Genomic DNA, 14,889 nt, shown 5'->3' on the forward strand with positions numbered 1-14,889 from the left:
TTCTTCAGAACTTAATCATCAGAACATACAACCAGAACTTGTCCTCAGAATTCGTGCAAAGTGACACAATGACTGTTTATCTAAAACAACATAGATCACCACAGTAATTTTCATCATTCATATGGAGTGATTAGTGTGTGCATTAAGCCAAATGTCAGACAAAGAGTAAAGTCTGATTCACTTCAGTACATCTTAGAAATAAGGCATAACTAAAACTTTGCTAAAGAGCTGTCATTATTCTATAACCTACTGTTGAATGAGTTCATGCTTGAGTCCACCTCAACTATTTTGTGCTAATTTTGTGCATCTTTTTAAATTCCATTTCACAGTGGCTTCTCAGTGTAAGTGAGTCACGACTACTTATCAGAATTTATGCTATTATCAGAGTATTTCTCCAGTAATCATAGAGTGTGAAAAGTCACCAAGAAAATATTTTGCTTTTCTAATGCATATTTACTTAATACCAGCAATGCACTTGGGTCTTCCCTTCCACATTTTTACTCTAGATCTCAAAGGAGTACCTGATTTTATTCTTTGATCCTTTTGCTTTTTCTTTTGATAAGTGAGGTTTATCAGCACTTAGTGCATTCAGCAGATTTACTAGTATCAGAACTTAACAGATGAGTAGCATTATTCTAGTTTGTGACTTAGTAATAAGATAAACAAAGTAAACTCAACTAAGCTCAATTATCAGAATTTGCTTGTGTCAATAGATTTCCACAGAAATAATTACTTCTTACATGGGATCATTTATTTATTGAAGACTACTAGGTCAGCATCTAGCACAGTTATCCTCATAGGATTGAATAGTTACTTAAACAGACATATCACTTATCAGAGTTTAGAAACATATATCAGACAACAGTCAGTACTTAAACACATTTTTTTTCAATTAAGCACAGAATACACAAAGAGATTAAATTCTGTAAATACTGATCATAAAGTCTGATGCAACAGAACAAAACTAAGCAGATTTAGAAAAAGAACCTGAAACCATTCCAAGTTCATTTACCAATCTTGTAAAGGTAGCTTCACACAATGGTTTTGTGAAGATATCTGCTAGTTGTTGATCTGTTGGAACAAAGTGCAACTCCACTGTACCTTCATCTACATGTTCCCTGATGAAGTGGTACCTGATGCTGATGTGCTTTGTCATAGAGTGTTGAACTGGATTACCTGTCATAGCAATAGCACTTTGATTATCACAGTAAATAGGGATTTTGAAATATGTTAACCCATAATCCAGTAACTGATTCTTCATCCAAAGAATCTGTGCACAACAGCTTCCTGCAGCAATATACTCTGCTTCTGCAGTTGATGTGTAAATTGACTTTTGTTTCTTGTTGAAACAAGAAACCAATCTGCCTCCAAGAAATTGGCAGCTTCCACTTGTGCTTTTCCTGTCAATTTTACAACCTGCAAAATCTGCATCTGAGTAACCTATTAGTTTAAAATCTGATTCTCTAGGATACCACAATCCCAGATCAGCTATTCCTTTAAGATACTTAAAAATTCTTTTTACAGCTGTTAAGTGAGGTTCTCTTGGATCTGCTTGAAATCTTGCACAAAGACAGGTATCATACATGATATCAGGTCGACTAGCAGCTAGATAGAGTAGAGAGCCAATCATACCTCTGTAATCAGTAATATCTACTGATTTACCAGTATCCTTATCCAGTTTTGTTGTAGTGGCCATGGGAGTGGATGTACTTGAACAATCTTGCATTCCAAATTTCTTCAGCAAATTTCTGGTGTACTTAGTTTGACAAATAAAAGTGCCTTCTTCATTCTGCTTGACTTGAAGGCCCGTAAAATAGCTAAGTTCCCCCATCATACTCATCTGATACCTTGACTGCATCAGTTTGGCAAACTTCTTGCAAAGTCTGTCATTTGTAGACCCAAAAATGATATCATCAACATAAATCTGGACCAGAAGTAAGTCCTTTCCATGGTTGAGGTAGAACAGTGTTTTGTCTATTGTTCCTCTGTTGAATCCACTTTCCAGAAGAAACTGAGCTAAAGTCTCATACCATGCTCTAGGAGCTTGCTTAAGTCCATAAAGTGCTTTATCAAGCCTGTAGATATAATCTGGATGTTTGGAGTCTACAAAGCCTAGAGGTTGTTCAACATATACTTCCTCCTCCAATTTTCCATTGAGAAAAGCACCTTTTACATCTATTTGAAAGACAGTAAACTTTTTGTGAGCAGCATAAGCCAAAAATATCCTTATGGTTTCTAACCTAGCAACTGGTGCAAATGTTTCATCATAATCAATTCCCTCCTGTTGAGAATATCCTTTTGCAACCAGCCTTGCCTTATTCCTTGTAATTATGCCATCACTGTCAGTTTTGTTTCTGAATACCCACTTTGTACCAACAACAGATCTATTCTTTGGTCTTGGCACTAGGGTCCAGACTTTGTTTCTTTCAAATTCATTTAACTCTTCCTGCATTGCTTGCACCCAATCAGCATCTTGAAGAGCTTCTTCCACTTTCTTTGGCTCAGTCTGAGAGAGAAAAGAATAGTAGAGACATTCGTTTGAAGTACATGTTCTAGTTCTGACACCTGCATCAGGATTTCCAATTATCAAATCAGGTGTATGTGATTTTGTCCACTTCCTTGCAGATGGAAGGTTTTCTCTAGAACTAGATGCTCCCCCATGATCCATGCTGTCTTCATTTTCATTTTCTGATGCTCCCCCTGAAACTATGCTCTCTGAGTTGGATTCTTCAGAATTTAGATTTTCAGCACTGTCAGAACTTGGCTTATCAGAACTTGACGAATTAGAACTTGAATATCCGGACGTATACTCTGAAGTTTCTTGAGATGTGGTAAGATTTTGAGTATGCTCCCCCTGCACAGGTGCATCTTCCTTTGGCGTAGTCACCACAGTTTCAATAACATCAGAGTTTAATCCATCAGAATTTACAGTATCAGGACTTAGACTGTCAGGATTTTCAGCATCAGAATTTGAGTCTTCATTTTCAAATCTCAGCTGATCATGGTCAATAAAATCTTCAAGATCAGTAATCTTCTTGTCATCAAAGGAGACATTGATAGATTCCATGACCACTTTTGTTCTCAAATTATAGACTCTGAAGGCTTTTGTGGAAAGTGGATATCCAACAAAGATTCCTTCATCAGCTTTTAGATCAAACTTTGATAGCTGTTCAGGATGAGTCTTGAGAACAAAACACTTGCATCCAAATACATGAAAGTACTTCAGATTTGGCTTCTTTTTCTTCACCATCTCATATGGTGTTTTTCCTTGCTTGTTAATGAGTGTTGCATTTTGAGTAAAACAAGCAGTCTGCACAGCTTCAGCCCAGAAATAGGTTGGAAGCTTTACTTCTTCAAGCATTGTACGTGCAGCTTCAATGAGAGTTCTATTCTTCCTTTCAACAACTCCATTTTGCTGTGGAGTTCCAGGAGCAGAAAATTCCTGCTTTATTCCATTGTTTTTGCAGAACTCTTCCATTATCAAATTCTTGAACTCAGTGCCATTATCACTCCTTAAGGTTTTCACAGAATCTTTGACCAATTTATCCAGATGTTTGACATGATCAATCAAGATAGATGCAGTTTCACTTTTTGTGTGCAAGAAATACACCCATATGTATCTAGTGAACTCATCCACTATGACCAATGCATATTTCTTCTTTGCAATAGACATGACATTTACTGGGCCAAATAGATCAACATGTAGTAGATGATAAGGCTCAAGAATTGATGATTCAGTCTTGCTCTTGAATGAAGATTTTCTTTGTTTGGCCTTCTGACAAGAATCACAAAGGCCATTAGGAGCAAATACTGACTTTGGCAGTCCTCTCACAAGATCTTTCTTGACCAGTTCATTTATATTGTTGAAATTTAAATCAGAGAGTTTCTTGTGCCAATTCCAGCTTTCTTCAATTGATGCTCTACTCATCAGACAGATTGTAGAACCATCAGTAATTGTTAAAAGCTTAGCTTCATAAATGTTACCACGCATGTATCCTTTCATAACAACTTTGCCTTTAGATTTACTCACAACTTCACAGTGTTCTTCAAAGAAATCAACATGATAACCTCTGTCACAGATTTGACTTATACTCAGCAGATTGTATTTAAGTCCTGAGACCAGAGCTACTTCTTTAATGATGACATTACCAAGATTGATATCGCCATATCCCAATTTTTTCCAATGTTGCCATCTCCATAAGAAACATTTGGGCCAGCTTTCTCCACAAAGTCTGATAGCAGGGCCTTAGTTCCAGTCATATGTCCTGAACATCCACTGTCCAGAACTAGAATATTTTTCCTGTTGCCCTGCAATCACAAAGACCACTAATTATTAGTTTTAAGGACCCAGACTTGCTTGGATCCTTTGGCCTTATTAAGTTTGTTAACATTTGCAGCGGATTTAGCATCAGAGTTTATGTTAACATTTTTCTTATCAGAACTTACACTATCAGACTTTGAATCAGAATTTACATTAGAAGAAACAATGGAAACTTTCTTCAAAGAAGGTTTTAATTGATAATAATCATAGTACAAACTATGATATTCCTTACAAGTATAAATGGAATGCCATAAACTACCACAATGAAAACAAGGATTTTGTGGTTTAAATCTAACAGACTGACTTTTAACTCCTGATTTTGAAGGTAAGGAGTTAATGTTCTTATTCTTCCTGCAAAAAGAAGCCAGATGGTTAGAACTTCCACAGTTATGACATGTTTTCCTAGGAGCATCAGGAACAGGTTTATAATCATTGCTTTTATTTACACCTTCATTTACATTCCTATTTTTCCTAGGTGATTCTACCTTGTTTGCATTCTTAACATCTTTCAGCTTATGCTTAAGCTGCTTCTTAGTCATTAAGCCTATGTTTACTTCAGTTGTCTTTTCCTGTTTTAGTTTGTCAGAAGTTAATCCCTCTCTAACTTTTGATTTATCATTATCAGACTTTTCAGTTACAAACTTAACAGATTTTAACTTTGGCTTTTGCTTAACAACAGGCTTAATTTCTACAGTTCCTATATCATTCTTATCTTCTCCATAACCTAAGCCCTCTTTCCAATTTTCACTACTTAGCAAATTTTGAGTTGTTCTGCCAGAGTTAGTCCAAGTCCTGATTATCTCTCTTTCCTTTTCTAACTCAATTTTTAGAGATTCATTCATTTTTAGCACTTCATCCCTAACATAAAGAGCATCATCTCTATCCTTCTGAGTTTGATGGAACATAACTAACTCTTTTTCTAAGAAATCATTTCTTTTCTTAAAAGCAAGATTTTCAGAAGTTAATCTTTCACATGTTAAAGTTTGATCTCTATAACTAACAAACATGGTTTTAAGATATCTTCTCAACTCATTAATATCATCAGTATGAAAAGTATAAGTAGTCTGAGGTACCTTTGTTTCAGCAGTTTCAGAATTGCTCTCAGCACTTTCTTTATCAGCATTTGCCATCAATGCATAGTTCTCCTCACTTTCAGAGTCTGAGGTGTCTGTCCAGTTTTTCTGCTTTGTGACAAGAGCCTTGCCTTTGTCACCCTTTACCTTCTTGCAGTCAGGAGATATGTGGCATTTCTCACCACAGTTATAGCATTTGACATTGGTATAATCTCCTCTATCAGACTTTCCTCCTCTGCCTTCAGATCTTCTGAAATTCTTCTTATCAGAACTTATGCCTTTCCTGGAAAACTTCTTTTCCTTCCTGAACTTCCTGTATGCAATCTTTGTGATCCCTTTCACCATAAGAGCACACAGCTTCATCATCTCCTCATCAGCATCAGTCTCAGGCAAGCTTTCAGAATCTGAGTCATCATCACTTTCAGAACTTGATGACTCAGTATCAGACTTTGTTAAAAGAGCTTTACCCTTGTCTTTCCTTGAGCTAGCTTCCTTGGGGGATTCTTCTTCAGCCTTAAGAGCAATTGTTCTTGACTTTCCTCCTTTTCTCTTGCTTCTTTGTTCCATCTCAAGTTCATGAGACTTGAGCATTCCATAAATTTCATCAAGAGTTGTTTCATCAAGATTGTAATTGTCTCTTATTGTTGTTCCCTTCAAATCCCAACATTCAGGAAGAGCTAACAGGAATTTAAGTTTTGAATCTTCAAGATCATACTCCTTATTAACCAGTGACAGATCATTCAAGAGTTTGACAAATCTATCATATAAATCAGTCAATGATTCATTAGCCTTTGAATCAAAGTGTTCATACTCTTGAGTGAGTATTGTCTTCCTGTTCTTTTTAATCGTATCAGTTCCCTGACACCTTGTTTCCAGAGCATCCCATATCTCTTTAGCAGTCTTGCAGTTAATTACCCTGTTTGACATTACATTATCAATGGCACTATGCAGTAAGTGTCGTACCTTAGCATCCTTAGTAATTGATGCGATATCTTCAGCAGTATAATCACTCTTTTCCTTTGGTACGGTTTTTGCTGCTTCACCTGCAACTGCAACAGCGAGCTTGGTTGGTTTGTGAGGCCCTTCCTTGATTCTATCAAGATATTCTGGATCTGTAGCTTCCAGAAACATGGTCATCCTCACCTTCCATATGGCATATTTAGATGGTCTCAGTATGGGAACTCTGATGGTTTCATACCGACTTTGAATTTGTGTCTTTGGAGGTTCTTCAGTTTTGGTAGGCTTAGTTGGAGTTTCTGTGTCATACATGATTGTGTTTGGATCTTTAACTGTATGTGATAAGCTCTGATACCACTTGTTAGGTCACACACATTGTAGAGGGGGTGAATACAGTGTGTAATACAATCAAATCGAACTTTAATATCTTGAGTAACAGAAAACAAACTTTATTGAAACAATAAACTCTGTTACAGTATGGAACTGTTACCTCTCAGTGATGAACAAATATCACGAGAGCTGCTAGGGTTACAATGAATTATCTTCTCGAATATGATAACACTTCTAGTATAAACCCTATGTCTGTGTTTATATACTACACAGTTACAAGATAATCGCTAATTGATATGGAATATAATTCTGCTTCCTAAAATATATCAATCAGATATCTTTTCTTCCAAGTATTCCATTCTTCACGGAACTCCTTCTTCATGCATATTTCTTCTTATGTTTATCTCGATCTTCTTTCCTTTAATCAACTACTTTCCTTATTTGATCGTCCTTCAGCACTTAAATTCTGATATCCAACTTCTGATGATTATCTCCTGATAATATAAGTACTGATATCCTTAAGTCCTGACTTCCAGTATAAGTACTGATTCCCAGTTAAGTACTGATTTGTCCTGTTAAGTAAGATCTGAAAACTAAACATAAATCATATTGGCCATGACATTATCAAATATATCTAACATAAATAATTAAACTTGTAATAGAATAGAAAAATATAAGAGTTCCCACTAGCACTAGGCCACACAAGCATTCCACTTATGCTAATAGTTGTAAACAACACTAATACAAGATGTTATATAAACTCAATATCTTTCCAAATATGAAAGTTTAAGTACTCGTGTCAAGGAACAACCTCCAAGTGTTAGCTTCCGGAAATCATATCAAAAACATATATAAAATATGCCTCAAACTTTCCATTTTCTAACAAAAACTACTAACTATAAAATAAACTATTAACATGAATTGACTTGTATTCTCTCTAAACTTTATTTTCCATAGTATTATTTTAAAAATAATTAAGTAATAGCAAATGACTTTAGTAACATTTATTAACTTTTAAAATGAAAATTATTGATTTAACGATTGTATTTGTTACTTTCCATCACAACGTGTATTTACTTTAAATTAAAAATTATATTTTAACAATAACAAATTTATGGGTTGTATTTTGATTATATTAAGTAATATTAAATTAAGTTTAATAACATCTATTTACTTTTAATTTGTAAATTAATATTTATCGATAATTAATTAATATTAAATAAACTATATTGAAAAGGTTAATTATAAGATAATTATCAATTTATATTAATTAATATTAAATTATCTAAAGAACAGATATATGGTTCATAAGATAGAGATACAATTCGTTTCACACAAATAAAACTAATATGTTAGATTTCTATATCAAGTAAAACAATGCAAAACTAGAATTATTGTGGAAAATTTCATAACTTATTCAATTCTTTTTAACCACGTAACTATTTTTTGCGGGAACCAATTTAATATTGATATTAATATAATTATTTTAATTCATGTTTCGCATGGATGATGAATAATTCTCTACAAATATTAATTCAATATTTTTAGTCTATCGCACGGGTTATCAACTATCTATACTAATAAGAAAATCATGTTTAGGTCCTAAATATTGGTACTCACTAGAAAATTATACAACTATTTTTAAAATTTTATGTAATAAAATCTCAACCGAAAAAAATTAACTTCTACTCTGTGTAAATTTTATTTTCCTTCAATTTTTATTTGTTGCTGAATATCCAAGCGTTACTTTAATTTAAAATAATCGTATTAGTAAGTTAACATGTCAGATTTATATAAGTTAATAATTAGGTGCATGCACAACTAGAACTATACGGGTAAAATTTGAGAGTTACACTTAACTCCGATTTTTTAACTACATATTTTAACAGCATTTTCTATATTATATTTAGATCTGGATTCTGCACCGATTATGAGTTTCAGTTTTATGTAAATAATAATGTGATACTATTATTTTTAATTTCGGCTCGTGCTTGACACGGGTTACCAAATAGTGTAATTTAATTTGATTCGATTTGATTAATAAATAATGATCAAACATTCAAACTTTTAAAAAATAGTCAAAAAAACGAATCATCTTTTAAGCAGTCTTGAACTACATATGGTCTTTACAACCAACCCATGGGCCTGGGCCTCTCTGCATCTGGATAAGTGGCTAGCAGCAAGGGTTCTCTTTCTATCGAAAGCCCAACAACACCTCTAGCTGGACATCAAATCTACGCCTACTAAACCAACAAAAACGGGGCCCGTCAAATGGTATTAGCTGCCCGAATGGAACCAAATTAAATAAAAAATAAAAATAAAAAATTCATTTCCTTGTACACAGAATATTTCGGGACGATTCTAGAGGTTTCTGATATACAATAAGAAATTTTATTTGTCATCACTAGAATGTACTCGATAGTTCGTACCGAAAACTTAAGTATTAAGAAATTCGAAATAGCTTATGTTATCTCTAAGATTGATCGTACTTAATATTCTTTCCATATCAAAATCCTATCTAATCTGCAACAACAACAAAAATAACTTTTTCATTTATTCACATATTCCAAAATATAATACACATTTATAGAAAAAGAAAAAGCATAAAAGAGTATTCATTACCCCATAATCCATAAATAACAACACACATATATAGAAATAAAATAAAAGATATCATAAAAACAAAATCTTAGGGAAAATTACAATTTCACCCCTCAAACGTACCCATCAAGAATTATTACTTGCTAACATAGTACATGTGGGTCGGTGCAATGGAGTACTAGAGTACTAACCCCGTGTGTGTGTATCAACTATATAAACAGAAGTACTACGCTTTCAAGAGATTTGTCCTAAACTCAATTCTATCAAACCTTGCTAGTTTCCAAAACACACGCACACAAACACACACAAATATTTTCTGGTCTTTTGTTTATTTTTTTCTTGTGAATTTGAATTGTGAATGGTGGAAATCTTAAGTAACTGGTTGATGATCTCCCCATATCCAACAAGGGGAGTTTCTGTTTCTTCAATCTTCTGCTTTGCTTCTTGTAAGGAAGCCTGGTACTTTCGTTGCATTGGCCTTGACCCTTGATATTTTTCACCACAATTTTCTTGTTTTTTTAGGGTTTTCATCAAGAAACACATAAACAAACAACCCCTTGATTGATTTTTGTTGAATTCTGTTAGTTTGATTGATTTATTCAAGATAACCCGAAAGTCGAAAACAAGACTTGTTGAGAAGATGTTTTTGTCTAAGCAAAAGAAGAATCAGGGTGAGAGAGGGAACAGGTTGTTGGTGAGTGTGACTGTTATGGGTAGTGCTGGTCCTATTCGGTTTGTGGTTGATGAGAAGGAGCTTGTTGCTAATGTTATTGATATGGTTCTTAAGAGTTATGCTCGTGAAGGGAGGCTTCCTGTTCTTGGATCGAAAATCGATAATTTTGTGCTGTACTCTCCTATTGCTGGAACGGAAGGTATCATCATTGTGCCTTAACTTGTTTCGTGTTTTGACTTTTTGTGATTATGTTAGTTGTAATGTTATGTGTAGCTGAATTTAGACCGAGAAATTGTCTTTTGAGATGTTTAGAGAATTTAACATGTATAGATTGTCATGTGTAGCTGAATTTAAAATTTGGACCCAGAAATTGTCTTGTTGGGATCTTTAGAGGATTTAACGTAAATTTTACAATTGGGAGAGTCGGGAAGATTAAATGTACACCAACGTTGTGCCTCAGACTATGTTGTTTTAATTGTTTCGTTTAAGACCCTGCCTATTGAGTATGTGTAGCATTAATCGTTTGTTTGGTATGATAGATTCATTTTGTATTGTAGAACATGTTTATATCGAATGTGATTCTAGGTTGCGCTCAAAGCTTGGTGAGAGCTTAATATAAGAATTGGGAATAGTTGAGTTTTGTATTACAATTAACAATGTTAGAACAGGCAATTATTAGTGCAATGCACTGGGGGATTCAATTAGTAACATATACATTATAGACACTTGATTTGCACTTTCCTCGTTGATTCTGTGGTTAGCAATCAAACAGTTACACATATAGGATGCACTTTTATGCTGTGTTCTGTTTTAGCTAATGTGTTTTAATTGATCTGTTTTCAGCATTGAGCCCTTGGGAAACAATTGGATCGTTTGGTGTTAGGAACTTTATGATGTGCAAGAAGCCAGGGGTGGATAAGGAAATTGAGCAAGATGCAACGGCAGCAATCAATCGAAAGGGTTCTGGAAGCTGGAAGGCATGGTTTAACAAATCTCTTAATCTGAAGGTTTGTTCCCATTAAATTGAAACAAGTGATTGGGGGATCACTTAAATTAGATTTTGAAATGAATTTTGTTTCATGTTCAAAATTATTTATGTTCTTTTGTTGTTGGTTTTATTTCAAAATTTGTTTCAGTTGTATGCTAGAACAACAAATGTAAACCTCTGGAAGGTTGGTTTTGATAATGAATAAGAACTGCCAGACTTTTGGTGATCTGGTTTATATTTGTGGCATATTTGAAATATAAATTTTAATGCATACAAATGATTAGTTTTTTTTGAGTTCGATTCTGTAATCAATCATAGTCAATTCGAGGCTGAAATATTCGAGATCATCGTCTGTTGTATAAAGAAGCCACGTCTTAAGTTTGTTCAGTGTCCCACATAATGGAGGAAAAAGGTCAAACAATAGGATGTCTATGCGAGATTTGTGAACGGCGGGGAATATTGGTAGATCATTTGACTTTGATTAATGCATGCATTAGGTATGTTAAATTATGGGGTACAAATCAATCAAATTTTTAAATGAATCTCATCCAAGTAGAGTAAACGTAATACGAACCTGAAAAATGTGAATCGCCAACTTGGCCATGTGCAAGATTTGGCCGTACAGGTTGTAAGAACATGGAGTATTATGTATTCTCAACTTGCTCACTCTGAATACTGGTATTTTTCGTCTGACACACACGTGTTGCTGACCAAGCAAGTCACGGCCAATTTCAAACAAAAAATTACACCAGATTCACATTTATCGTTCAACTTTTATTTTAACAGCACACTCGCGTCCTCATCGTCTTACAATCGGTGTTATAAAAATCGGAAATCGGACTAGATCGGTTTACCTACCGATTTACGATTTATCGGAAATCGGGGATTTATCAGAATACTAAATCGGAATAAAATCGAATGTATTTTAATATTAATTTTATAAAATATACATATTAAGTAAGATTGTTATTTTTATTTATATATAATTATATCTTTAAAATTTAGATTTAATCATTTTTTTATGTAAATAAAAATTATAATACCCTCAAAACCCGAGAGGTAGACTTCTAGATAATAAAATATACTAATAGGAGTATAATTATATCCTCCCTTATCTAATTCATCACCTAACTCCACTCTCTCTCTCATTCTGGGTTCTTCTCTTCGTTCATCAACAGTAGCCCATTTCATCTTCTTACCAAATCCCTTTCAATTCTTAATAATTAACAATTCTTATTATGCTAATCCATTCACATACACATCTGATATATTAATGTATATATATGTTGTATGTTTTCTAGAGATTGATTAGAAAACTTTGAATATCAGATTGGTGAGAGAATTAACGACTCAATTCATCCATCTTTTACTTCTTTCGTCTCTCTCTTCGAAGCATCAAACCAGGAGATCGAAATTTATCGTGATTGTGTTGAGAATTAGCGACCCGATTTCTGAGATTTTGACCCGATTTTTGACCCGATATGGGAAAATCGATTTATTCAACTATTTACCTTAATTAGATCGGAAGTATGGTTTTGAGCGATATTTCGGCCGATTTATCGGTATTTCGGCCGATTTCTGTAACACTGCTTACAACTTATATTCCAAGTTCCAACCCACGCAAGAGGACTAAATAATAATTTTATATTATGTCTAATATTTTTTTTGTTTAAGACTATGGCTCCGTTTGAGACTGTTGTTGAAAATTATTGTGAAAAAAGTGTTGTCAGTAAATTAGATGATTGTTTGGTAATTTTTTTAATTTATACATATTTTAGGATATAATATATAAAATTAATATTTTTGAGAAGGTTTGATGGTGAAAGTGATAGATACTTCTTGTAAAAACTGAAAACAATTTTTTCCAAAAGCAGGGTACATTCTTTTGCAAACAGCAACTTTTAAACCAAAAGCGCTTTTTCAGCTTTTAGAATTTACCAAACACCTTTCTGACCATTTTTCAACAAAAAACTGTTGTAGATGCCTGCAATAAAATAATACCAAATGGGGCCTATATAATTTAGTTTCATACAGTAGTTATCAGTTTTTCCTACATAAATTCTGAGAAAATCTCTTAAATGTATAATTTTAATTTGAAATTTTATTATGGATTTCTAAAATCAGATTCACAAGCGATAGTAAAAAAAGAAAAGGGAGAAATGAGTCAAGAAAGAAAAAACGTGGACGGACTTGAATTGGACATTGTTTTAGTCCACTCCAGATATTTCGGCCCAACTACCCCAAACACTGTATATTCACCTAATTATGGGCCGATCAAATCAACTCTCTCCACAATGCAGTGAGAATATGCTCAATGATTATGACCTGTGAGATGATAAAATTACGAAACATATAATTCCAGTGAGAATATGCTCAATGATTATGACCTAATTATGTGAGATATAAAATTAGGAAACATATAATTCTAGAAAAAATATTCATAATATTAATTTTTTGAGTTTTTTAGTGATTTTATTATATTCTAAAAATATTTACAAAACTAAGGTACAAATAAAATAAAGCAGATATGTAAATAGTTGAATCAAATTTTTTTGATTGCATTGAGGTTACATGAGATTGTAGAACTCGTCGAAAATTGCATTTAACTGAATCGAGATGCAAAAAACCGTAATTTTGCAAATAACTTTTGAAACATAGTATTTTTGTAAATATAAAAATATTTTTACAAAAATAAAAATTAAATATTAAATATTTTTGCAATAATATTTTTGACCTTAGGAATTTTTCAAAAAAGCCCATAATTTTATTGGTATATATAAAGAAAATGCCACGTTTAATATTTATCAAGAGAAAAAATATATAAAAAATTATAGTCTAGTTTTTCAATACAATTTAATTACTAAACGATTAAAATTATAAAAGGGAGTGACTCGAATCAAAAATATAAAGTCTTCAAAATAATTTTTGTTGAATCGACATTTGTTATAAGATTCATCCGCCGGTATTAGGAGTAATTATCAAACCGCATAAACCGTCTGCACCACCCCACACCGCACCGTAAAATTTATGGTTTTTAATTTTGTGTGATGCGGTTACGGTTTAATTTTTTGACAAACCGCGCGGTGCGATGCGGTTTACGTTTTGACATTGTGATTCAAATCGCACCGCAATTTCATATATATATATAAAAAGTATTAATAATATATAGACATATAATGTATATATAGATATATTATAGATTCATTTCTTATTTAATATAGTTGTGTGTTATAAAACTAGCTTTATAATATCTGACATATATTTATATTTTTAATCAAAAAAAAATTATTTTTAAATTTCTTATTAGCTAAATTTTTATTATATTTGAAGGTAAATATTAATTTTTTTGAATTAATAAACCGCACAAACTGCACCATACCGTATTTTCGTGATGTGGTTTATATGATTTTTTAAGTTACGCGATGTAGGTGCAGTTTGAATTGCGATTTGAGCAAAAAACCGCAATGCTTACCCCTAACCTATATACCTAAAACTCTCCCAGATGAATTGAACCCCATCAGTCTCCATCTCCAGCTTATACATTCCCCGCACGAACGCACACTTACGATCTTCTTCCAATTAACATTGTGACAATGTCAATCTGACCAAAATATTATTTACGCGCATGCATGCATATTCTTGTTAATCTACTCTTTGCGGTTTCTAACAAAATTCCACATGTACTGTTCACAAACATTTTGTCTGCAATTTAAGTTTGACTTGGCTTCCTCGATGCTATGACTTGTAAATTCCGGTTAATCATCATGGGCATGTTCCTTGAAGCTTCACGTCTTTCCCCTGGCTCTATATGAGTGGGGGAAATCAAAAGGGAGGTCCACCTAGGATGGAAATCTAATGGATAAGATCACGTTTTGAATTAGAATTTAGAATTATATATATATAAAGTACAGGCACTACTACTCTTACTCTGGGACCCTTGGTTCGG

The 14,889-nt window shown here is 33.3% G+C and overlaps 1 protein-coding gene across 1 annotated transcript; it reads left to right on the forward strand.

The window, feature by feature from the left end:
• Positions 1–9,413: 9,413 nt before the first annotated feature.
• Positions 9,414–11,182, forward strand: LOC141674521 (uncharacterized protein At4g22758-like). The gene is made up of 2 exons (XM_074481229.1): positions 9,414–10,154; positions 10,799–11,182. The coding sequence occupies exons 1-2, from the start codon at positions 9,923–9,925 to the stop codon at positions 10,975–10,977; spliced, it is 411 nt and encodes a 136-aa protein (XP_074337330.1). The 5' UTR covers positions 9,414–9,922; the 3' UTR covers positions 10,978–11,182.
• The last annotated feature ends 3,707 nt before the right edge of the window (positions 11,183–14,889 follow it).

Source organism: Apium graveolens, chromosome 1 (genome assembly GCF_009905375.1).
Source record: "Apium graveolens cultivar Ventura chromosome 1, ASM990537v1, whole genome shotgun sequence".
NCBI lineage: Eukaryota > Viridiplantae > Streptophyta > Magnoliopsida > Apiales > Apiaceae > Apium > Apium graveolens.

Coding starts and splice junctions, on each gene's coding strand:
- LOC141674521 (XM_074481229.1), top strand. CDS start 9,923: ATGTTTTTGTCTAAGCAAAAGAAGAATCAGGGTGAGAGAGGGAACAGG. Junction 10,155..10,798: donor TCCTATTGCTGGAACGGAAG/GTATCATCATTG, acceptor ATCTGTTTTCAG/CATTGAGCCCTTGGGAAACA.